We start from the raw sequence: 25,110 nt of genomic DNA on the forward strand, positions 1-25,110 counted from the left end.
TGACGCAACCATTCCAGTCCTGCTGGAAGGGTAAAGAAGACACGGTGATGGCAATGAGGGAATACAACCAACCCCACTGACAAAGGCAGAACATAAAATCAGGGGCACTGGCCTGTAAGTTGAACCTGATGCATCTAATTAACAAGGCCATAAGTCTAACTCAAAAAGGCCAGGTCCTGGAGCCATACAAGCAGCTCCTGTTCTAACTGCAAATGCATCCAGAGTGCAGACAGCTAAGGGTTGTGCTGTGGTCTCTTGTAGCCTCCACAGGTTTTTTTTTTTTCTCTCTCCTTTCAGAATGGGGCCCCAAACAACCAGCCCGGGGCATTCTCGCAGCCCTAAGGCGACCCCAGAGTCTCGCCCACACTGGCCCAGAGCAGACAGCATCGGAGGCCTCTCCCAGGGGCAAACCCAAGATGCTGAGAAGCCACCAGGCAGACCCCATCTCCAGATCAATGGGTCTGATAGGCCAACGGGTGGAGAGCAGAGAAGAAATGATCAATGCAAAAGGGGAGGGAGCAGAAGCCACTGTCCATCCGCAGCCTCAGGTGGGAAAGGGAAAGACCCGGTGCGGATACACAGCCCTCATCCGCTGCTGAAAAGTGGCTCTGCCTCATCAAGAAGCCATTAGGAAACTGCAGCCACCACAGCCCGAAGCTCCGGGACTGAACAGCCCTGCCGCTAGTGAAAGGGCTCATTATCTGTGCCCAGACAGACACTAGCTTCCTACACAGCAGAGCCAAAACAAGCGAGTCCCCAGCTTCCCGGGTCTGTGGGTCCGTGCTTGGAGCATCAGGGGAGAGCAGTGGGGGCTCTCACCAGGAGACACAGCTCCACGCCCCCCTGTGCCCTGCTGGACAGCCTGACCAGCAGGCCTTCACGCAAAAAGAGCTACTGACTGCCATGGGCGGGGGGGCTTCTTTCAGGGGTGGTAGAAATGTACCCAAGTCAGTTATTGGTGATGGTTGCACAGCTCTGTGAATGTACGAAAACCCACTGAATTCTACTCTTTAACACGGTGAATTTCATATTATGTGAATTATATCTCAGTTAAAAAAGCAATATATATATTTTTTAAAAGAGCTAATGAGCCACCTGCTACGAGCCAAGCAATGGGAACACCTCCCGGTGACTGGGAGACATGGACCCTTCCCAGAAGCACACAGACCACCTCTCCACCTCTCCACCTCTCCAGTGATGGGCTGGCTTCCAGAAGCACTGGGGCAAGGGTGCCGACGTCTGGAGTGTAGGGGGGTGAGGAAGAAGAGGGGCCAAGGTGTCAAGGACAACTCCAGTGGCAGGTGGGTGGCATTAGTGAGAGGGAAGAGACATCGTTGTGACCTCGGCCACAGGGAAGCCTCAAGAGATGCAGACAGGCCCACTCACTGGGAGGCCACGGAAACACTGGGAGAGGTCGTTTCCAGAGGCGGATGCCTGGAGGCTACAACTTCTGGGACCACTTACAGGAGGACTGAGAGGGAGGCCACAGACTCCAAGAGACAGGCAGAGAGCATCAAGCTCGCCTCACCCCACGCCATCCCCAGAAGAGGCTGCCCCAGGGCCCACGGAGAGTGACATTAGCATTTGTGTATTTCGATGTTGAAGGAGAAGGAAATCTCCATCAGACCCAGCTCTTTCTGAAGGTTTTTCTCCCAACCCTTGGGGAAAAAAAGGAAGGGCAGACAGAAAAGGGCTTCAGGCATACACACACGGGACCAGGCTCACTGGCCATGAACCGAGAAAAGGTGCAGTCGCAACACTGTGACCAAATGGGACCTTTTGGAAAGTTCTCTTCCAAGAGGGATCATGAGTTTGGGCCCCTGGAATGCCCCAGAGCAGCTCTGATTGGTTCCCCAGCCCTGACTCAGATGCAGCAGCGCTGGCTCTACCCTCCGGTGAGTAAATAAACTGACCCAGGGTCTGGAGGGGAGGGGGCAGGCGAGAGCAGGATGGGAATCCGGAGAACCAAGTGCTGATTCTGGTGCAGGGAACAGACAGATGAGATGTCCAGTCCGTTCCAGAGACGGGTGGTGTGGCAGAATTCAAGAAAGAATGCCCTGAGCCTTAACACTTAACACTTAACCACTCCAGTTGGGATCCAGCCCCGCCCTGGCAGCCCGCCTGTTGCTGCTTTATAATATAGAGAATTAGTCACTGGATTAGCAAGCACATTTACACACACTGGAGCACAGCTGTTTAAAGACACAGGATCCCCTTTTCCAGGTGCCGGATTCCGGCTGTAAATCCAACCACTGCAATTGGCCACAGGCAGATTCCAGAGAAGGCGTCTTCAGTTGCGAAGCGCTTTAGCGGAAGTTGGCTAGTACTGCGAGGGTCTACTGGGCGCTTGCTGCGGGACAGAAGGGACACGGGGTGTGGAGAAGGAAGCAAGGCCAGTGGTCTTTCTTCCGACCCGAGGCTCGTTATCTTTAGGAGGGCATCGCGTGGACTCACTGACCTGGCCCTTCCCAGCAGCAAGCTAACGTGGAGGGCAGCCTGAAGGAGGCAGCTCTACTCCAGGCCAGCTGCAGTGACAGGTCGTAGAGGTTTCCTCCTGAACCTCACATGCTTAGGTCCCTCCCAGAAGAAAAGAAGAGGACAATTAAAATAATTCTATATCCTGATAACGACAATTCCAAGAACCAGCCCCGTTGACCTGGCCAGGGCCTGAACATGATGCTTTTAAAGTCGGACCCATGACCTGAGGCCAAGCTCAAGTTTGCTAAGTGTGCGTGAGAGGAAGAAAACACTACCAGTGGCCACAGGGACCGCTCCGGCCCACTTGGTTACAGGGGTGTCGAGTGGAAAATTTTCTTTAACCAGGTTCACAGTAACCACAGTCCTAACAACCACTGAAGTAGCAACGGCGCTGTCAGCAAAGAGCCTCTGTACAGAAATGGCGGCCTACGAGACACAAGGATAACACACCATTTACAAGACCCTGTGTCAGTGGAAAAGTATCTTACAGGCATTATCTCAAATCCTTGCAAGAGCCCTGAAAGCTCTTTATGATTACCTCCATTGTAAGGGTTACACAAGGAAGGCTTGGAGAAGTTAAATACGTTGCCGAAGGGCAAATTAGCAAGCAGAAAATTCAAACTCAGGGCTGTCTCACCTCCAAACCCTGCTCCTTCCAGGACAGGGCGGTGGCTACAGGGAGAGCCATCATCACAACCAATGTCATGAATGAGAGGCTGTGGGATTCACAGACAAAGAGGACTTTCTACGGAGCCACCAAGAAATGGATCCCTCCCCTGTGACTATGAGGCCTCATCTACCGAGTGGGAAGAGAAGGCGTCTGTATCTCAAGATGATGCTAAGAAACCTTTGGCATAAACAGACCATCTGATGGATATAAGAACCAAACTCCAATGACTAAAAAAGTGGACCGCATTTAGGCTCCATTAGAACAGGAATTTGAAGAAGATGCTCAGATTCCTGGCTAGTTTGTGTGGGAGGAGCCTCCTGCGTATCTTGCACCAGCTTTTGGAAATTCAAATACTAATTCCTTGGAACTGGTTTGCCCATAAAAACACTGCGAGTGTTTTCTTACAAAGCAAGGCAGCTGGGGCCCCTGGAGACTGGACTCACCCTCCTCGGTCACCGCTCGTTGTCTGTAGCCGATGCCCGTGAGTAGCTCACGCCAACCCGACCCTGTGAATCCAGCAGCAAGTCGCCGGGGCCCGATCTCATCTAAAACATGAAGTTGCTGTTTTGCTCATCCAGCACCCAAAACCCTTTGGAGACACTGCAGCCAGCCTGGACTTTCAAATTTCTCCCATCAGGCCATCCATCACAGGTGAGGACACAGAAAAGCCACAAGGCTCCCCTAAGAGAGGCCTTCAGAAATCCAGAAATAAAGAGATTTTTCTTTTTTTCTTTTTAAATCTCCAAATGAATCAGAGCCTAACTCCAGGTCCATCATGCAGACATTGATTCGTTCCATGTGTGTGTTTATTTTTCTACCAACATTCCTGTTGCATCAAGTGGCCTCAAGGCCTAGACGTGTGCCTCTGAATATCCACTCCCTGGAGGGTTCTCAAGAATGGGTGGAGCCCTTACTTCATTCCTTGATTTCCCAATCTGGAAAATGGAGCCAAAAGCACCAACTCTCTCTATGCATTAGTAAATTTAGGTACCTGCGTTTCATTTGTCCACTTTGAATTTGAAAATGCACATGGAAACGATGGGAACTATGTTTTTGGCTTCCGCTCTATTACACATCCCAGTGATATATATTTATAGATATACTGGATGTTTTTCTTTCTTAGCCTGAGAATAATGAGGAACCCAAAAGAGCACACTGCGCAGAAGGACGCACCAAGAATCAAAGCCTCTGATGAGAATGTTAGCAAATTTTCTCTCCAAACAGATTCTAAGTTGGTAGGACTTTGTAATTAGAAGGATCTAAGTTTAAATTTGTGACTTGAGAGTTCTTGGGAAAATTATTGCAGCCTTTCTGAGACTCAATTTCTTACCTTCATAATGGGGGTTAAGACACCAACCTTGGTACAAACTCTTATGTACGAAAAAAGCTACAAGGAGATATAATACAACACAGGGCATATAGCCAATATTTTATAATAACTATAAATGGACTATGACCTTGAAAAACTGTGAATCACTGTGTTGCACACCTATAACTTATACAATATTGTACATCAACTATGCTTCAATAAAAACAATTTTTTAAATAAAATTTGAAAACATTGAAAAAAAATAAAACACCGACATCCTAGGGTTGTTTAAAGAATGTGATTATTTGTGTGAAGCACTCTGCAAAGTGCCTGGCACACAGCAGGTACTCTAGAACTATTAGTTTCACTTCTCTCATGCCTCCAAACTGAAGCACAGATATGTACAGAGACCAAAAACAAGCACCCAGCAGTTCTGGAGAATGTTTGATTTCCATTAGGAGGCAAGGAAGGTGTAAGATTGAACTCTTGATCTGATGTGAAATCAAGGATGCATTTCCTGTACACACACACCCATTCACCCTTAGAGAGTTCCTAGGTATTCAGCATCGCCACTCTGTATCATATCTCCTAGTAATTTAATAACACTCCTTATGGCACGGAGGCCTCCAGAGTTCTCTGTAAACGTGAGCTCATTAATGTCCCCACTCTCTCCAAGCAAAGGCAGCTCACTCACCAGGAACGCCCTTCTTCCAGAAGAATACGGAGCTGACGGAGGTGACAGGTGACGCAGAGACGTGGCTAGAGTCTGGCAGCTCTAAGTGAATCATGTATCCTGATTCTCATGCCAGGCAGAAGGTAAAGGATGAGCACCTATCTGGGTGGACCTGTCTGGCTACCAACACAGAAAATGCTCCAACCAGGAAAATGGAAGGCCAAGCACACTGCAGGCCTGACCAAAACGACTCAGAAGTGGAGGCCTGAACCCCATTCTGAAGAGGTGACACTTGGCAGCCACAGTAAGATTTGCTTTACAAGACTAAATGTTCCTGACAAGACTAAAGTTAGTGCCCACATTCAAAAATGCCGAACTTAAACCTATTCTCCATTCTGGCTGCAATCAGGTGTACCAAGCTCTACAGCCATCCCCACCTCCTCTTCCCCAATAATCCAGAAGCCCCCGAGGGCACTGCTGGCCATTCAGAATTAAACTCACTCCCAAGGAAACAACCACATGCCAAGGGGCCACTTCTCCGTGTAACAACCTGTCATTTGGCTTTGCAATGCTCTTGCTTCCAGAATGACCAAAACAGGGGGAAGAAGGCTTATTTTTATTGCTAAGGAACAACACATTGTATTAGGGGGATAATCTAATATAACTTCACTAAACTCCAAGTGTATACACCCGGTGCCATAGCAAATGCCCCTGCCCCAAATGGAAACTCACAGGGGAAAAACATAACTCACCGAAAATGTAATTCTTGTACACCTCTCTGGCACAATTCTTTCCCATAGCATGCAGCATGAGGTGCAAAGTTTTCTCGGTTTTGTTTTACTTTTTATCCTGAGGTGCTCCTCTGCCTACCTGAAGTGGACCTCATTTGCTAAAAAGGGTAAACTGAGGCTCAGAAGACCAAAGCAATGAGCATATATTTCAATATAAGGAAACGGGGGTTGGACAGGAATTCTTTTCAAAACTCTTTAGATTAAAAAACAAAAAAAAATGCATTTCTCAAAGTCCAAAGTCAGCCTACCCCAGAGGAAAACCGCATCTTTGTCTAGAAGCCTGGGGGGTAACTCACCTTTTTCTACTTCTTGAGAAAGAACTAACCTACCATCCTACTTAAAGTTTGGCCAGCGGTTTGGCATCATGGAAAGCTGTGCAAATTTTCCAGATCCCGTATGGTAGTGATTTGTGCAACCCACTTGAAGCTCAGTCATCAGCCAACTGTCTACAGGAGACCGACTAACTATACATAGAAAATATGCAGGGAACTCAGTCTCTAGCAAAAGAGCAGAGGATGCCTCGGTAATACTTCTACCTCAGGCTAATGTGTAGCAGCCATAGTAGTAATGTGAATGCACTATGTATTCATCCAATCAAGGAAATATTTAAAATGTGTGTGGCCGAATGGAAATGTCAAGGGGTTTGGAGAATTCCAGCTTCCTGTTCTAACTCTGCCACTTACTTACCAAGTTACCTTGGGAAAGGAACCTGGCACCACAAGTGGGCATCAGTTTCCCTACCTGTAACATATTTGTAACTCAAGGGACTGTGAAGCTAAAAGGGGGAGTAAGTCCCATGTCCAACTGCGAAATGCTACCAGATCACAACCAAGTAATAAGTGAAGTGGTAAACAATAGGCACAAACAGACCTTAGTATTTCCCCAAAGTCAACAAATATCCAAATATTTCTGAGAAGAGTGAGCTTTGGAGTGACCTGCAGCTGGGCTTGAATCTAAACTCCGCTCACCCGCTGTGTGGCCTTGGGCACATTGTTTAACCTCATGGTTTCTCCATCTGAGAGATGAGAAGAATACTTAGTTAGCTATCAGGGATAGGGGTAAAAGAATGAGGTTCTTGGCACGTTAATAAGCTGGCATCCAATAACTAACAGAAAAGAAAAAAACAAGAAAAAGGTAAAAACGAGATGAGAGATGCCTACACAATTACGGATAGATCAACTCTGCCCTCTTATCAGTGGCAGTTTTTCTTGTTTTTCCCCCAAATTGGCACGCCGATCTTAGGTCCCTGCTCCTGAAAGAAAAGGGCAACTGTGTCAGACCTTTCTCAAAACGTAGCAATAACATCCAGAACCTGATTTTCAGATAACGACTGTGCGCAGGCGCCGTGCCTCCACTGCTGTAAATGCAGGCTTTGAAAGGCCGGCAGCCTGTGCTCACCACACCCCAGCACACACTCGCAGCAGCTTCCTGGACCCGGGGAAACCAGAGCAGGTGGGATCTCCTGGCAGCCAGCACCTCCGGGAGGGCCAGACCCCATTCCCGAGCGCCCAACAGCCAGGGGCCCAGCCCCTGCCTTGGTACACACAAGAGGCACGGGCCTCACCAGGGTGGCTTTGAGCAGAATGCGTTCCTGCTGCAGGAGGGGCCTTTTCTGCCCAGAGCAGCGCCCTGACAAGGAGTAGCCGAGATGAAACAGGTCTGGCTCAGACCACACGCTCGGCTCCGAGGATGCAGCTGGGGCTGCTGGCTGCTTCACCTACCAGACCCCCAGCCTACATCTCCTTCCTCCAGAGCAGACCCCCCGCGCTGGAGCTGCTTTCCGCTGCAACCGTAGCAAAGGCTGATGGAAAAAGGAAGCTGTTTCATGGAGAGGGACCAAGAGGAAGGTATGACGCCTGGTCCAGCGTCACCCCAGGGACAATGTGTTTCTCCAAACGTAGGCAAGGCCTGTGACAATTCCTAACGCCTCTCCCCATGAAAGGTAATCTTCACAAATGCATTCAAAATCCTCCCAATGATGGAACTGTGATGAACAGAATATGGGGACCAGGAGAAAAATACCCCCATTTTGCCTACCTCTTGAATGACATTCCATGCTCTCTCTAAGCCTTCATTATTTTAAATGCTATCTAGATTCATACACTCTCAGCGCTAAGAGAAACCTTACAGGTCATCTTCTCCAGTGAGTTTATTTAACGATGAAGAGCTGGAGGTTCAGAAAAAAGAAATGACTTGCCCAAGGTCACACAGACAAAGAGTTGCAAAGCCGTGGCTAGAATCCAGGCCTCCTGGGTCTCCAGGCAATGATGGGTTCCCCGGAGTAGACACTCAGCTTAGCTTATACACAAAATGTACTCCTACTAGGCTGATAGACCTCCCCTTATTAGTCCTGAATCCTCACTGCATTCCACACATTTAATTAGTATTTCAATGATATAAGATAACCAATGCATAATGTATAGAATTAAAAAAAAAAAAAACCTAGGCAGGGAATCTCCAATAGATAGGAAAAAGAAAAATAAATACTAGAAGTATAGAAGTCAACACATGGAAACCCTTCCACTGAAAATGCCCTGTAGTGGATTTTCTGAAGGGTATTTGAAAATCAAACTCAACCACGCACTCTCATGAATGATAAGTAACGACAGTGATTATCCCAGCACAAAACTCTAATTGCACAAAAATATCATTAATTGAGAGTAGGTATAGTACCCGGCACATAGTAGGGGTTTCTAAATATATACTTCAAAAAACCATGTATCTACAAACACTCACCAGATTAGGAACCCCGTGGCCTAACCTAGATTCTTATTTTCCATTTGTACCTTGAAAATATGTACCTGATTGATTTGTCATCTTCTCTGAGGTTTAACGCTTATTCTGATAAACTGATATAGAGGTTTTAACAACTAACAGTATGACTGGGAGGTAAAGTAATGCTACCAAAAGAAAAAACAAATCACCTCTCTCATAAGCCTTTTCAATAACACTGCTCTGTCCTTAAAATCTCCCTACTTTCAAAGGCAAAATTCATCCTGAGACGCAAAACGCTCTCACATAGGTCCTGGTCTCACACTTCCAACTCTCTTCCCTTTCTACAATCAAGGTGTTTTTCTTCATATTTATGTAAGCCTTTCTTTCACTCCAAACTTTCAGCATTCTCCCCACGCTGTTCTCTCTATCTAAAATATTCCTCTCCTTGTTTTTAACCACATCTTCCAAATTTTTCTGAAATACCCATGGTCTCCCTGAAGCTGACCCAGGAAATTATTCTAACCTAGAACTGTTGGAAGAAAGCGCCCAACAGACACAGAAAATAGAATCATTGATCCCCATGTACTTCCACAAGTTCAAATGATGCTCCTCCTGCACTTTTACCCATGAAAGCACCTAGAGCACAAGGATTATTCCCTCTGGGTTGCCCTGACCTGCCATACAGCCGTGCAGCATGTGAAGTATTCAGAAACGATTACAGAGACAAAGAGTGGAAACAGATTACCCACCTGGCCACTTGGACTAGAATTCTTACCCAAGTGCAATGTTTGGTCCATATGGGGGGTTTTCCAAAAGTCTATGAAATATCACTTAAATTCTTTGATCTTTTTTTCACTATCTCCTTTCATTCTTTCATTAGTCCTTTCATACTTTCTAACTCTTCTCCTGTCACCTCTCTTCTTTTTTTCTCTTCTTTTTTAGCCAAACGGGATGTTGCGGTTGAATCCACTATTCCATTCCCTTCCTCCCGCCCTAAAAAACTGAGGGCTTGCTGTTTTACTTTTCTTTTTGTTTTTACCCATTTTAACAGTACAAAAAAAAATTTTTTTTTTTTTTGCCCCTTTTGATCCCAACGTAAAACTTCTCATCTTGGATAAACATTAAAACAAAACAAAGGAAAAATGTCATTGTCTTCACGTGTGTAATGATGGCGTTTCCCCCAACTCAAAAGTTCATTTTCACACACACACACACACCCTACACGCAGAGAGTTTACAGTTCCTCTGCAGAACTCTGCAAAGCAAAAATCGACAGCTTAGCATAGCTCCTCAAAGCTACCAAGAGGTTTCAAACGCTTAAAGTGAACTCATTTGAGGTTGATCTTTAGTTGTTTCCCAGGTGCTGAGAAATATTATAATGTGTCAAAAAACACATTTACAAATATAACTCATGCTTGGGGGAAACCACACTGAACTTGAATTTCTTCAAACTCTTAATTTGGTCCTTTTAGCTTACTCTGGGTGGCCTAAGTAGATATCATAAAGAATATTATTGTCCCAAATCAGTGTCCAAGTAGTATGCGCCCCATTTCCAGGGACAGTCCTAGTCTATCTCTCATTGTGGTGTCATTATTAACAGCACCCATTACACTCTCAAAAGTGTCCCAGTTTGGATGGTAAATTACAAGCACACACCATCAAGATCTGAAATCCAGTACCCTAAAACTTTCCAATGCTACATTGGGTCTTAAAGCACCATCTGGGTCAGTATCTTACAACTCTGAGACCAAACGAAATGCTACAGAAAAAGGACAATGGGGAAAAGGTGATGGGGCAGTAAGAAGCCACCTTCCCAGTGCCCAGTGACAGGCCTGCCCCCAAGCAGCAGAAACTGGAAAGCACCTGAGAAATATGAAGAAGTTGGCCAAATAATCAATAAATATTTATGGCTCAAACAGCACTATTTTGAGTGTTTCTGTCAGCATGGCTCCCCGCCAGCGATACTGGATCTGCTGTAACCTACACTACAGACCAATTTCCTTCTGGACGTGCATAGAGACTATAAACTACCCAAGTGAAAGAAAAAGGTAACATAGATAGGCACAGAGCTTCAAGAAAAGTAGCCAAATAGCCTGTTTCTGCAAATGTGAAAAACACCTACTGAAGTTCTGGAGAAAGAGCTCTTCAACCCAACTGAAAAAAAAAAAAAGCAAACTGGAGCTGTAGATACCTGACAAGGAAAAATGATAGATTTGGGGATTGTCTCCACATTCCTAACTCAGAGTTAAGAAGAGCTTAACAGCTGGAAGCAAAGGGTGAACCTAGAATACTGTGAACAGGGAGGCAAGTCCCATCGGAGACTCTGTCTGAGCAGGGGGGTGGGGCCCCCACTTCATTCGGGAGCACCCAGATAAAAACATGAGGACTGTGTTGTGAATATACAAATTCCTCTCTGGGATGACCGTGGGACCCAAGGGTATTAAGTGTTTGGAAAAAATGCTCCCCATAAGGCAGTGACAGAGGAACCAAGACCTCGCCCGTGGACAAGTCGCCAGGGAGTCTGTTGGTTTCCCACTGAGCTGTGGGCCAGCGGGGTGGGGGTGGGGGTGGGGGGTGGGTTGGCGTGGGCAGGTCTCCAGGTAGCACCCTGGGGCTCAACTTCCCTCCTTGTGCCAGAACAGCTACATACTATGTGCCCTGACCCATGGCATGGGCTTGAAAACCCTACATTTTAGGCAGGGAAAAAGATAAAACTTATTTGCTGTGCAGACAATAAAGGCAGGTACCTCTGGCCTCCTTGCAGGAAGGAAAATTAAATCACATCTGTACTAAGAAAACAAACTGCTGCTGATCTGTGTCTCTCGTCGCCCAGATTGTGAGTGAGATACATGCAGAGCTGTGTCCGTGACGAAAGAGGTAAATCAGGCCGAATGGGGAGGCTCTGGGAAGGATGTGACCTTGGAAGTGAACACAATCACGTCCTCACCTGTGAGAGAACGAACTACATCTGGAAGACATTGGAAAAGCAAGAAGCCTGGTTCTCTGCTTGGTGATCTCAGGCAAGCCTCGTCGCTGGAACCCTCGAGCATCTTCTTAAAGCAACACACCTCGACTGCCAGCCCTGGAGGGAGCTCATGGGACAGGCCCTAACCCCAAGCTCAGAGGAGTCATGCAGGGGTCCCCTGCACGCCTCAACCCCCAAAGCACCGACCACCAGTGCCTCCTCGTCTCCCCTCTTTTGATTCCCTGAGTTTCTGTGAATAAGACGGTGCTTTACATTAGGTAGAAAATGCTCGCAACACTCAACAGTTTATAAATTTCTATCAGTGCGGCCTAGAGCAAATTATGCATCTCTCAGAATATCCTCTTCCTCATGTGAACAGTGGATGTACTAATTTGTGCCCGTGCCCCGGAGTTAGTGGTGTGAAGTGGGAAAGAACCTGGCACGTGATGCAGGTTCAGTACGTGTTTCAGAAACATCCCTACAGCTTGGGAACGGCAGGAATCTACCTTCACTGCAAGCTCAGGGAATGCCACCACAGCCATGGGTGATTCATTCCGCAAACCAGGGACGGCTGTAATTACACTGTCGCTGTCGCCATTGTAGAGTTATCTGTGCTCTTTGCAATAGGGAGCCTCGCTTTCCTGAAAAAAATAATCCTGACCTACACTAACCAGCTCTCGGTTTTGAAGAGATTTTGATGGAGCCCAGAGCAAGCTGGGCTCTGGGAGGTTGACCGCGGGCTGGTTTGTCTCCTAGGGGGAGGTGATCCCCCTACAGGGTGGTCTGGTCTCTTTAAGAAAGAAAAAAAGTTACACAGACAAAAAAACAGCAATACAAACCAACCAAAAATGCCAGGAATGCGAGCTCTGCCAAACAAATAAATAAATAAGATGTGAGATACTTTATAATAACTGGACATGATGCATTTCCCAACCCTGCATAACTGAAGAACTCTACATTTCCATCAACCCTGTAAATGTTCCCCGGCCCCTAGTCTTGGTGGCCTTCTGGCTCTCAGGCAGCACTGACAATCTCCATCACCCACAGTAACTGACTGATCCCTGAGCCTGTAACTGACAGCCCGGTCCCGGAGATGCCCTGACACTCTGAGAGTTACCTGGCTTGCTGTTTGCTGCTGGGGCACAGAATGGAGTGTGAGATCTCAGTGAGGCAGGTGAAAAGGTTCTCTTTAACTTTACTCTTCTTTCCCTCTCAAATAAGCGATTAGGGGAGGTGCATAGGCAGCTGTAGCCCCTATAAAACACTTCAAGGGCCCCTAAAAATTCTACAGCCGTCGTCATTTTGTGTTGTTATTGTGGATCAGCAGTTTTAAGATTTGCACACAGTAATAGATTTAATTCTCACATCAACCCTATGACGTAGAAGGATTATCCCACTCATTTTACAGATGCAGGAGCTGGAGCACAGAGAGAGATGAAGTAATTTGTCCAAAGTCACACAGCTAGTAAGTGGCAGAACTGAGATTCAAACCCAGACAGGCTGGCTACAGAGTCCCTGCTCGGAAATGCTGGGCTCATTTTCACTAATGGCGCGTGGTCCGTGGGGGTCTGGAAGCACAGTGAACAGGCGATCCTAAGAGCCCGGAAGCTCTGCCCTTCTTTCTGGTCCATACAGATGAAGATACAAAGACTGACCAAAGGCACTGGGAGAGGGACGGAGCTTCTTCCTATCTCTAAGGGCAATACAGGTCCCCGAGGGATGGACATCCTTTCCTAGGGTAGGAGGGGGGCTGATCCTTTTTCATTCTTGTAAAAGCGCAAACAAACAGAATTAGAATTCCTGATCTTCCCTGGGCATTATGCTCACCTCACCGAGAAAGTGGAGTGGGAAAGGAGAGGAAAAATTAAGCGGCTGGGGAATGTATTTGCTTTGGCACCCAGCCTCCACCCCTTCTCAGCAAACTCCACACCAGGAGGGAACTCCATGGACACTCTACGGCTTTGCTTGTTTTAACCTATTTAAGCTCTGAGAACCTGGCAATCATGTATTACAATCAAAATGATATATCCAACTTTACACCTACAAGGAAAATTCAATGCCAATGTTATTTCCAAGTATATGGTAATTTGGCACGTGAAGCTGTCAAAACTCCTGGTGAGGTCTCAATCCAGAATCAAAGTGAATAAAGGTTCTTGATAAGGTCCTAGCCACTGAGACTGGCAAATGACCCAGGCTCCTGCTGGGACACCCACCTCCCTCTTGCCTCTCTCCAGCCCTCATATATGAGGGGAGGGAGGGAGGGAGAAATCCTGGTTTAATTATTTAAACCAGGTAAGTTCCCAAAATAGTTGTCTCCACACATAAGAAACTAAACAACCCAAAGAACCATTCTGACAAATACTTGTCACAGCTGTAGACACAAAGCCACGCTATGAGAAGTTAAACTTTAAAAATGCCCTGTATGGTCTGATGGGCAAAGCAAATCCCCACTTTGCCAGTCAGTGTCTTTTCCCACCAACAAAAGCAAGCAGCCCTGGCCAATGCTTCCTGCATCCTTGCACCTGCAAGTTTAAGTCTCAACTGAAGTTTCTCTGCTAAGCTTTACAGAGTTAACTTGCAGTATTACTCAAGGCAACTGTACACTGAGATGGTAGAAACCGGGATGCATGTTACTTGAGCTGCTGGCTCACTAGACATTCTTAGGTAAATAACTTACCTTCTCTGTGCCTCCATTTCCCTTCCTGGGTTATGGGAATAATATTCACGTATATGCTACTAAACCTCCAGAAAAAAATGATCTCAAACTTAGTTGATAGCGCCAGAAATCAAATCTCGTTACAATGAATGGCAGAAGACTGCCTAATTTCTTTGATCAGTTGAAATTTTCTTGTATTGAAGGTTGCTGACAAAATATTTTTGCAAAAGAAGGGCACTGTAAATTTGCTTATTATAATGGGTATGACTGCAGCAGTAGGCCTCACTGTCCCCATTCTACAGATGGGAAAGCTAAGAATAGTTACTTGCTCAGGATTTATTTTTATCAATAATCAACAGAACGGTACCATATACTTAAAACCTCTAATGTTTACTAAATTACTCCCCCAAAATGCTTCCGCTGTTTACTGTGATCTAAAACATGTGTTGCTAGGGGCTCTTTTTCCTTCCCAGCATGCCAAATCCATTGTAGGTTCGTGGACTGACATATTGACACCATTTCCCAGACGACCAAATCTGTCTCTTCCCCATAAACACACATATAAACAAGCCATACTTAAGGAAAGGACCTATTGGTTGAGATCTATCTTTGCTGGGAACTATCCTTTCACTTCCTCTATAAATGGTCTGAATCAATTGTGACTAACAGAATTTATTCTGGCTGCCTTGAACTCCCCAAAACCACCATCACAGCAGCATCATTTCTGAACTGTAGCTCTATGTACCCGAAATGTCTCCGAGGTGCCAGTTCATCTCAGCATCCTTGTGACAACAAACAGCCTTAGTCTTCCTGCACCTCCCAGGGAGCAACCCTGGGCTTGAGTGTTAGGGGGTCTAAGAGGAGAAGACACCAGCCACTACCATGTCTTTATTAAGATTTCTGCAGGATCTCCAAATGACAAAACGTCAGCTTGGCTTGTGTTGAAAGTTTAAGCAGATTAAGAAAGGGTTAAAATAAGCAACTAATTATGGCGGAGGCAAAGAAGTCTTAAACATGGGGAGCCGCTGAACTTACTGATAATCCAATACAATAGAGAAGCACATTACTGCGATTAATTTTTTTCCAAAAAGCACCACCTTCTCCCTACATGTTTCTATATACCTTTACCTCCAAAATAATGAATCTCTTAAGGATAGCTGGCAGTTCCCTATCCTATAAGAAAGCATCTTTTCTTCTCCAATTGCATTTATTCCAGAAATTCTGGAGCTCCAGCGTCCATTAAACTGCTTGGCACCAAAAACTGTGTCTAAGACAAAATGAAATTTCTGTCCTACCCCTTTCCTTTTCAAATCCTACAAATCCAAGAGTTGGATAACACACCAATCAAAGACCCAAAGTCACGTTTGGTGTTGGGAGGTTTTCCCTCTTCTAACAGATCTTTGGTACCAAGGGACAAATTTACGGCAGATTAGAAAGATGGATAAAGTGAGTAACCTGCATGAACAGAATCGGGATGTTTCCTGCAGTTAAGATGATCATTTCAGCTCTGCTCCCACCTCCCTATCCTCAACCCAGAAAAGAGAAGCTAGATAGCAAAGGGACATGTGACAGAGGAGCTCAGGAAGGCAAGACATTTGAAAATGTGCATGAAGGCCAGCCAGTTAGACACCGTTTGGGTTCTTACTACCCAAGGCCCTCCATCCGGCTCCAGTTCTGGGGCATGACTGCAGGGTCAGGGGATGATGTCCTCGGCGGCCGTGTCCACCCCCCTAACGTTAAGGAATAAGGCCAGAGGGTTCCCGCTCATTTGGAAAAATAAAAAAGCAGGAATGGGAGTGCTGGCCATTCTAAAAGCTTTTTCCCATTACTCACAAAAACACAGCTGTGAAAATAAATACCACCCCCCAAACAAGGGTCTCGGGCCACCAACGTCCTCTTCTTCCTCTCTACCTCTCTCCAGCTGCCACCAGCATCGCCTGCTCAGGCAGAAGCTCTGGCAGAAACGCACCACTGCCTGTAAGGGAAGAGCGAAGGGGGTAGAAGCGGAGGGGACCCCGGCCTCTGGCCGAGAGCTGGAGTGGGGGCTTCGGCAGTCACCACTCACCCGGGGATGGGAAAAGCTCCAGATCCACTTTTTCCGTCTTGATGATTGTGAGAGTCGGTTTGAGATCGACGGCCGCCTTCATGGTGCCAGGAGTGGGGGGACAGACGGGACTAGAGCAAGTTTGCTGTTATTCTTGTTGTTTCTCTTTTTAATGGGGATAAGTAACAAGGGACAGGGGACGGGGGGATCGGACCTTCTTCCCTAAAATCTCAAATTCCCGCTGACTTTCCCTGGCGCCCAGAAGGTGAGCGGCCGGAACTCTCTCCCGGGTAGTTGGCACTTTGCGGGAAAGTGCGCGCGCCGGGTGCCCGCCTCGCCTGCGCCCCGCCGGCTACCTCCTAGTCCTGGCCCGGCTCCCTCCTCTCCGCGGGCAGCCGCCTGCGCTCGCCCTCGCCCTCGCTCTCCGGAGCCGACTCCCTCCCTCGCCCGCGCGCTCTCCCCTCCTCTTTGGGGCGTTACTCGAGGCGCCGAGCCCCGGCCGTGGGTCTGCGCGCCCGGCCCCCTCCCCCAGGGTCTCCGCGGGGGGGGGGGCCGGGAGGGACGAGGGGCGGGGCGGCGAGGGGCGGGCACGGCCGGGGGCGGGGCCCTGGACCCGCGGCCAATCGCCGGCGGCGGTCCAAACCGAAAGGAAGGCTGGGCGGAGCTCGGCGTCCGCCGCGCCCTCTGCCCCCCGGGCACTGCAGCCGGGCCGCAGAGAAGCCGCACGCGGAGCCAGCGGGTGCCCAGGCCGCTCCGGCCCTTCGGGAAAGTCCGTCAGATTCTCCACGCATTCTTGAGGGCTTGGTCACCCGCTCCCGCCCCGTCCCGGGAGCGGCATAGTTCTCCAAGTGCGTGTCTATCATTCATTCACAAAGACTGACACACAGGACGTGAGGCAGCGACTGGAGGGGCCTGCGTGCGAGCAAGCGCAGGGGGCTCCAAGCCAGTGTCCTCAAAGGGCTCTGGGAATATTGGACTCCAGCCGATTATGAGTCAGGGATCGGCACTGGATTGCTGGAGGAGCCTTCGACTTTTCAAGGGCCAACAAGTGTCATCGTTAAGAAATTAGTTAAAAATGACCTGCCCTTGATAAGGATGGAGCCCAAGGCAGCCTTCTGGAGACCCAAAACAAAGGCCCAACGTCGTCTTTATTACTGGGAGAGTCAGGAACAGGGCCCCCAAACTAGCATCCACTCCTGGGCTTCCTTAAGCTTCCAGTTTCCCTACAGCAGTGGTTGGGTGGCAGGGAGAACTATTATTCTGTTCCTCTAATTATGTCACCATTGGCCAAAAGTTTTGTCTTTCCTTTCACAGATTCTCCTCTACTAGAAAGAACTGACAACCTTCCTAGCACCACCATCAAAAATGTGATGCACAAGCTCTGTGGTTTCGAATTTCTGGAGTACGTCATTCGCAGCCATGACAGAATCCCAGTACACAGACCCCTTTTCCATTTGGGAAGCCCAGACACTTCAGACACCATAACATGATCCTGCATAATTAATGGTTTGCCAGTGGCACACTGGTTATCATAAATGGAGAGAGTTGGTCTGAATTAATAAATCAAGCATTAGACATAGAGGTGCAGCCCTAGACACATATGTATAGCTGGAGCCAGGCACTGATAGCTATCTCTGATGAACTAAAAGATTAAACGTAAATCTTTCTGGGGCTTCCCTGGTGGCGCAGTGGTTAAGAATCGCCTGCCAATGCAGGGGACACGGGTTCGAGCCCTGGTCCGGGAAGATCCCACATGCTGCTGAGCAACTAAGCCTGTGCGGCACAACTACTGAGCCTGCGCTCTAGAGCCTGCGAGCCACGACTACTGAGCCCGCGTGCCACAACTACTGAAGCCCACACGCCTAGAGTCCGTGCTCCGCAACAAGAGAAGCCATCGCAATGAGAAGCCCGTGCACCGCGATGAAGAGTAGCCCCTGCTCGCCACAACCAGAGAAAAGCCCGCGTGCAGCAACGAAGACCCAATGCAGCCAAAAATAAAATAAATAAAATTTTTTTAAAAACATAAATCTTTCTGAACAACCTCAGAGAAAGCTATTTTTAATACTGTTTCCTGATTTCTAAGCAAATGTTCAGCTCCCACCACTTGGCTGTAACTGTAACCTCAAGCTCTGATAAGTTTTAACACACCTGCTTACCTTCATCTAATTCCAGTTCTGTCCCCTTGAAGTATTAGTAACTTACAGGTTTCCCACAGCCAAGGAGGGGAGGAGCCAAGAATAGGAGATAAATCTCAGATCTCAGGCTCCTGGTTCAAACTGCCGATTATGCTAGTCTTCCAGTGACCAGAGGGAAGTATTGGTATGTGATAATCCTAATTGTCGAAGGAATGTTGTCATCCAGCTGTGTTTCCAAAAGGTATCAGAAAACAATGCTGGCCCCCAGATGACAAGAACAGACCCGTCTGATCCTGGGAAAAGCTGAGGGAAACAACGCATGAATGAATTGTGCACTTACACATTCAAATGACCAGCAAAGGAAAGGATCTTGAACCAATCCTGCCTTACCCGCTGTGAATACATCAGCAAAAGAACTGTGCAAATCAGGAGTTGCTTTGTGGAGTTTTGTTTTATTGATGTTATGTTAAGGAGATGCTGGTATTTTTTTTTAATCCAGGTGTGACTGCTCTATTTCAAAAGCAGCTTCCTCAGAGCAAGTCCTGTCTCTCTCCCTCAGTCGGTTTCTCAGCTTTCTTTCCCAGGCTAGCCTAAACACGGCTGCTACCTCCCTCACCCCCAAACTAGACACTAAAAGAGCCCGCCATGATGAATCCGAAAACACTGTGCACTTCAGCAATGGGGGAATTTATTCCTTCAGTTCTTCAAGGATGACAGCTCAACTTGTCAATCATCCTTTCTAACCCCGTCCTGAAGCACAGAAGTTTGAAAGGTTTGACTGTGCAAATCAGGGAGTGGGGTTTGGAAGGTAGCCAGAGGCCACCACAGACTTCCAAGAAAGTTACTCCTGCAGGAGGCCAATTGTGAGTATTGATGTTATCAGAAGTTATGCATCTAACCTCGGATCTGGTGGAAACAAGGAGCACTTAATAGGGACAAGTGAAAGTATTTTTACATATTTGGGATATTAATGATCTGATCAGGCCTGCAATGATCCCACTTGATTAATCTGATCAATTTTGATCAACTAAATTTTTATTCTTTCTAGGACACAGGTAGGTTTTTCTAAATGTTCCTGTGAACTTTAGATGATATTTCTATCTTACCGTATCCTAAAAAACAGTGCCTTGCCTGGTGCCTGACACATTGTAGATGCTCAATCAATAGTGTTGAATAGTGAGCTATCACCTTCCTGGTCACTAGGGGCTTTTACTTTGCCACCATGGCTTTCCAATTCAAAGGTTAAGTGAGTTTGATATGCTAGCGCTTGTGAAAATGAGCTAAACAATGTCAGTCACTCTGCCTCTAGGTCTGGCCTTGGCCGACCAGAAGCTCTGTTCCCCAGCACTCCTGTCCACTGGGTTTCATTTGCGCCTCAGTTTCCCCACTAACAAGACAAGATCAGAGGAGCTTTGCCTTCCATCCCCTTGGGCAAGTTGTTTCAAGACTGTATCTAATTTTTAAGGCACTCAAGAAAAATCAACCAAGGGACAACTTTTTGTTTTTGCCGGTAATGCAGCAGTCTGCTCCTCCCGTACTTGGGAGAAACCAGAATTGTATTTTCAAATATTCCCAAAACTTGGGAATCACACCCAGCAAGGGCTGAAATTCCTTAAACTAGACGCCTCATGTCAAAGGGGTTAAAATAAAGCCAGCAGGAGTTGAGGGACAGGGGTGTGAAGTTAGACGTTAATGACATCAAGAAAACAGTCACATTTTTTATAAGAATTCCCTCAAAAACATAGAGTATGTAAAAAACATAAACTTTCCCTTTTATGCTCCTCCCTCAACTCCCGCTCCAACCTCAATAAAAAAGAAATATAAAAATACAACTAATTATAAACAATCCTGAAAGACAGACTCTCCTCCTCCAGAAGCGTGCTAGAATAAGTTACTTTTCTATTTCCCACATCTTGACCGTCAACAAACCGAAGAATCTCTGAGTTTTGAGCTAAAATATGCTTTATTAGAGGTAGGTGCAAAAACATTCAGACCACTAACGGCTGATCCAGAGCAAGTTTATGACTCACAGATGTTCATTTACTGGCTTAAATGTAAGATTGAAAAGAAAAGAAAAAAAAAAGTCCTCGATTAACAACCTGCCCGTTTTGCATTTGTGGTTGTTTTTTCTCTGAGAAAAAAAGCAGCAGTCCTCCATCACACACAGAAACAGGCTTCTAAAGCTTAGCTCTAAAGCAAGTGGCTTCTGTGTGATAAATTGAGTCACTGAAAAGCACCGTGGGGGGAGAAAGACGCCTGGGGCTTAGATATCTACCTAAGTTATGGAGCTGCCATAAAATGGAAAATTGGAGAAAATGAAAAGAACTCTCTTAATTAAACTCTGATGCCAAAAGGCCTTAGGGTCAGTTCAGGAACCCAAGTGGGGGATCGGAGCTGCTGTCACCGACTGCAGGCTGGCTCTGTGACCTCACCAAAGCCACTTAACCTTTTTGTGTCACAACCTCATCTCTGTTTCAGGGAATAAAATCACCCCTGGCTCTCCCGACCATGTAATACAGACTCATTAACTATTGTTTAGAAGGTACAATAAACAATGAGCGATAAGTAAGGAGGGAAGCCAGGGAGGAGAGCGAGGGTGGGCTGGGAGAGGGGAGGACCGGGGCCCGTTTGCCCTGGGAAAGTTCTCCAGGATAAAACCAAGATGAGCGTGAGTAACATAGGCTCTGGAATAAGGCTCAGATTCAAATTCCAGCTCTACCCACTAGGCAGCTGAATTACTACGCAGAAGTCATTTAAACCATCCTGAACCTCAGTCCCTCTCTGCTTAAAGTAGGGTCCTTTGGAGGATTAAATGAGATAGTGCATGGAAAGCATTTAGCAGTGTCTAGGTCAGAAGAGGAGCTCAAAGTTAAATCACTGTTACTGCTATTAAGAGCCAGTAGACCATAGGCTATAGGAGGAACCACATAAAAATCTTCTGCATGGTCAGCCCCTTTACAGAGTAACATGGACCCCCTATTCACCTGAACTGTCTTATGGAGAGATAAGGAGAACGATCATATCTAATTGAAAAAAATCTCTCCAAGCCCCTCCCCTCAGTTCCTGATTTGGGAACCTGCCCAGCTTCGGCCTCAGGTGAGAAATTCCAGCACTACCTGGTTAGGAGAGAAAACTGCAGACTTGTATTTAAGAGTCACCGAAAAGTTGTATTTCAAATTCAGAAGGAAGATCACGTTCGTGGTGACAAAACCTTAGGTCTTGGCTTTGTCACATGTTAGAGTGAGATGGAGACTCTTAGAGATAGTCAAGGTCAGCCCTCTTATTTCCAGAGGAAAACAATGACTGTGAGAGAGTAAGTCATTCTGCCCAAGGCCACACAGCCTGAAAAAGACAGTGTCGGTTCTAGAATGGGATCCCCTGATCCTCTCTCCGGGCATCTCCTTGGGTTTACAGATACCACACTGCAGGGGAAGTCACTGCAGTTCAGCTTGGTCTGTTCCCAGACACTCTTGAGAAAGGAAGCACACAGGAACAGATAGATGATCAGCCTCAATTTCTAGAAATCTAACAGTCTCCTCTGCACTGGACGTGTTGTCTTTGGGCAAGCACGCTGCAGAGTAACCACACCAGCATTCCCTGTGGGTGAGAGCTTGGCATGGGCTGTGAGGAGAGAAAGGGTCTGGGCTGGCTCTGTTGCTGTCTGCAGTTTCTTTAGACTGTAATTATGAACCACTCAGCTGCAGCTTCAGCCCCAGCGATGTGGGATGGATGGGCCTCATCCACAGACCAAGCGACATTTGAAAATCCACCAGTTCAGACGGCACGTATTCCTCTTGAAGCAGCTCAGGCTCTGCCCACACAGAAGGAGGTGAGGGGCTGCCGATCAAGGCTGCAGGGTACGGAGGCTCCCTCCACACCACGGTCAGCTGGCTTCCTTGAAGCGAACGGAGCACATTTCCCAGGATTTTTTGCTCCCTCTTGGGCCTGGGTCATGCAGAATGCAGGCTACCCTGGAGCCTCTGGGATCATGTAGTATGAATTCCAATGTAAGCTGTCCTAAATTGGCCTCTGGAGGAGGTAGAGGGACGATGGCATTAGCACAAATGGCAGGAGACCCAATATTCTTTAATAACAGGGTGGAAGCAGAGAACCAGGCTCCTGGCAGGGAGCTCTGAACCCCAGGAGGACAGGATCCAGGCTCCTTCCCCACACGGCAGGTGGTTTCTTCTGGTGGAAGGCTAAGGCCTTCCTCTGATCTTACCCTGCTTTTCTCTTGGGTTACAAAGACAACACCAGATTTCAAAACAGATGTTCTTTGCAGTTGTGGTCTAAATCTTAAGATAATTTTATTGTGGAATCTTCCCCTTTCTTTTCCCCCTTTCATTTTGAAATGCCAAGTCCATTGCCCCAAAGGAGGAGCATTTACCACCCTAGAGATGAAGGAGCGGGGATGGGGTGGAGAGTTTCTCCATCCAGTTCTAGATGCTGGAAGTTAGGCAGAGGAAGCAGATTGTACTAGAAGAATAGCTCTAAGAGAAAAAGGAAAGATAGTACAGGAGGAAGCAGTAGAGGGGAACTTTGCTGAGGACAGTGGAAGGATGCACGGTGAGGGGGGACACGAGAAGGTAGAGTCACCAGGGATTCTATGTCCTTGTCATTCTGGGACTTAAATCTCCAAGATTCCAAAATGAAACTGAGGCCTGGGCATGGATCCAGTACCTTCACAGAGTCGATTTCTTTGACTTGCGTGGCCAACAGTCAAGGGATGACAGTCAAACAAGTCAACAGGAGGTCCTCAAGCTGGAAGAGTTGCAAAGGATTCAGAGCAGAATGGAAGTGAAAGGAGGTGACCACAGAAGATGCAAGGGAAGGTCAAGCTGAAAATCTACACCAAACACAGAGGGTATTTCTCAGTATTTCCCCAACATGGACATTTTCTGTATGCAAAGAATTTTCCTCCCCACACCCACAAGGTGCCCCTTTCTGCCCAACAGCCCAAGCACACCCCAAGGGAATATTTGAATAAGCACGTCCGCCTCCTACACTCCCTCAAGGCAGTGATTAGTTTCTGTCATCACCTCCAGTGCTCAGCTCAAAACAGTATGAACTCAATAAATTATGCTGTTTATTTACTTAATGAACAGATAACTTCCTAAAATTCCAAATACCGATCTTGAACTCAAATATCAGTCTTTTTTTTTTTTTTTTTTTGGTGTAATGTGAGACTCAAAGTCGCCCGAAGTTTAAGACTAAAGAGATAACCGGGTGACTCTTTTCCAGCTGGAAAGGCCTTTATAAAGTTTTACTCTGCTGTCCTCATCACCTGCCTCTCATGCCCTTAAAGGAAAATGTTGTTAAGGTCACCGTATTCATTTTGTTTTTCATCTGAGTGTATACAGGTATAGCTGTTTGTGGAAAATGGCATTTGGCTTTACCACCAAGCAAACCAGTCATTTTGTCATCGGTCTGAACTTTTACACAGCACATTGTTCATATTGTCAGAAGCAGGCTTCAGGAATTTCTGAACTTTAACTTGAATCTTTTATTTCACTGATTATCACGAAGGGAAGGTGTAGAATAGCTATATCCATTGTTCGTAAGATAAGAGAATACATGGAATGAACCCAATTTTCTCCATCTTTGTGAGAAAGAATAGTTAGACACTTTACAGGGAGTCCAGTGCCTGTTACAAATCCCCTCCACCTTCTCAAATTTACTATAACTTGTCAGGTCCCCAGAAGCAATGCATTTTTTTTTCTAATTGTTTGGCCATGCTATAGGCATCCTCTCCAGTGAGAAAGGGGATATGTTGAGAGATGATGGGAAAGGGGAGGGGAGGGAAAGTCAAATGAGCTGCTACCACCTAGCAGGTGGCACAAAGACACTCAAAGAAGGCCTAACCTCTCTGGCTGGCTGGACCATAGCAGATGACACCTACCTGCACTTAATTTGTTATATCTGCTGATGCAATAATGGAAATGTTGCAAGGGCAATGCAGGCTGATTTTAAACCATGGAAACCAAGGAAGTAATGGGTTTGGTTAGGGTCCACCATTGCCACTAAGCTGTGAAGAGAATTAGAGACACACATCATTTTACGTCACTTTCTCTGAGCTAGTTACACATAATCGACCCAAGAAAAAATGAAATGTGAGAACACACTGAGAACGTCTTACTAGCCAAGAAAATTAACATACTTTGAAGCTGTCATCTACAAATATCTCACTCAGACACCTACCCCTCCCTGGCCTTCAGCATCCTCCAGTGCACAACATCACTGCCTCGTAATGAATTTATACGAATTCTCCGTTTGTTGATGCTAAATCTAGTAACAGAGGAAGTGGGATGCAGAGCACTTTTTAAAGTCCTTTGCTGTTTCGAATCTCTTTTTGTATGTGTACTGTCCCGAAAACAAATGTGCACAGAATCTAAGTTTCATAAATATGCAGGAACACAAATCCATAAAAACAACTCTAGGGTGTCCTGAGTAATTATTCATATTTAGAATGTACTGAGCCCCAAATATGCCACTGATAGAACAACGACAGTTGAAAAACAATCTCAAGAAGGGATATGTCAACTTCTCCGGGATTACAGCTCCCATTTAATTCTCTGTTCTCCAGGGCCAAAGAGATGAAGCCGTCTTTAATTTACAAGAAGACAGCTGGGCTCACTAGGCACATTGCATCACCCCTTATGAAGGTGTCGGAATGTA

General features: G+C 46.7%; 1 protein-coding gene across 4 annotated transcripts in view; it reads right to left on the reverse strand.

Moving 5' to 3' along the window:
- Positions 1-25,110, reverse strand: part of ETS1 (ETS proto-oncogene 1, transcription factor) — a 113,973-nt gene that overhangs the window by 49,309 nt on the left and 39,554 nt on the right. The window contains exon 1 of one of the 4 annotated variants that reach the window (XM_022556294.3): positions 16,322-16,715. The exons of 2 other annotated variants lie outside the window; for them this stretch is intronic. In XM_022556294.3, the coding sequence (XP_022412002.1) occupies positions 16,322-16,403 (82 nt within the window). In that variant the 5' untranslated portion in view covers positions 16,404-16,715. Of the gene's footprint in view, positions 1-16,321; positions 16,716-25,110 lie in introns of those variants that run through there. One more of the 4 variants, XM_022556293.3, reaches the window with a different exon arrangement.

The sequence above is a fragment of the Delphinapterus leucas genome, chromosome 7, assembly GCF_059928025.1.
Source record: "Delphinapterus leucas isolate spDelLeu-1000000601 "Yukka" chromosome 7, BTC_Dleu_Yukka2, whole genome shotgun sequence".
Classification (NCBI taxonomy): domain Eukaryota; kingdom Metazoa; phylum Chordata; class Mammalia; order Artiodactyla; family Monodontidae; genus Delphinapterus; species Delphinapterus leucas.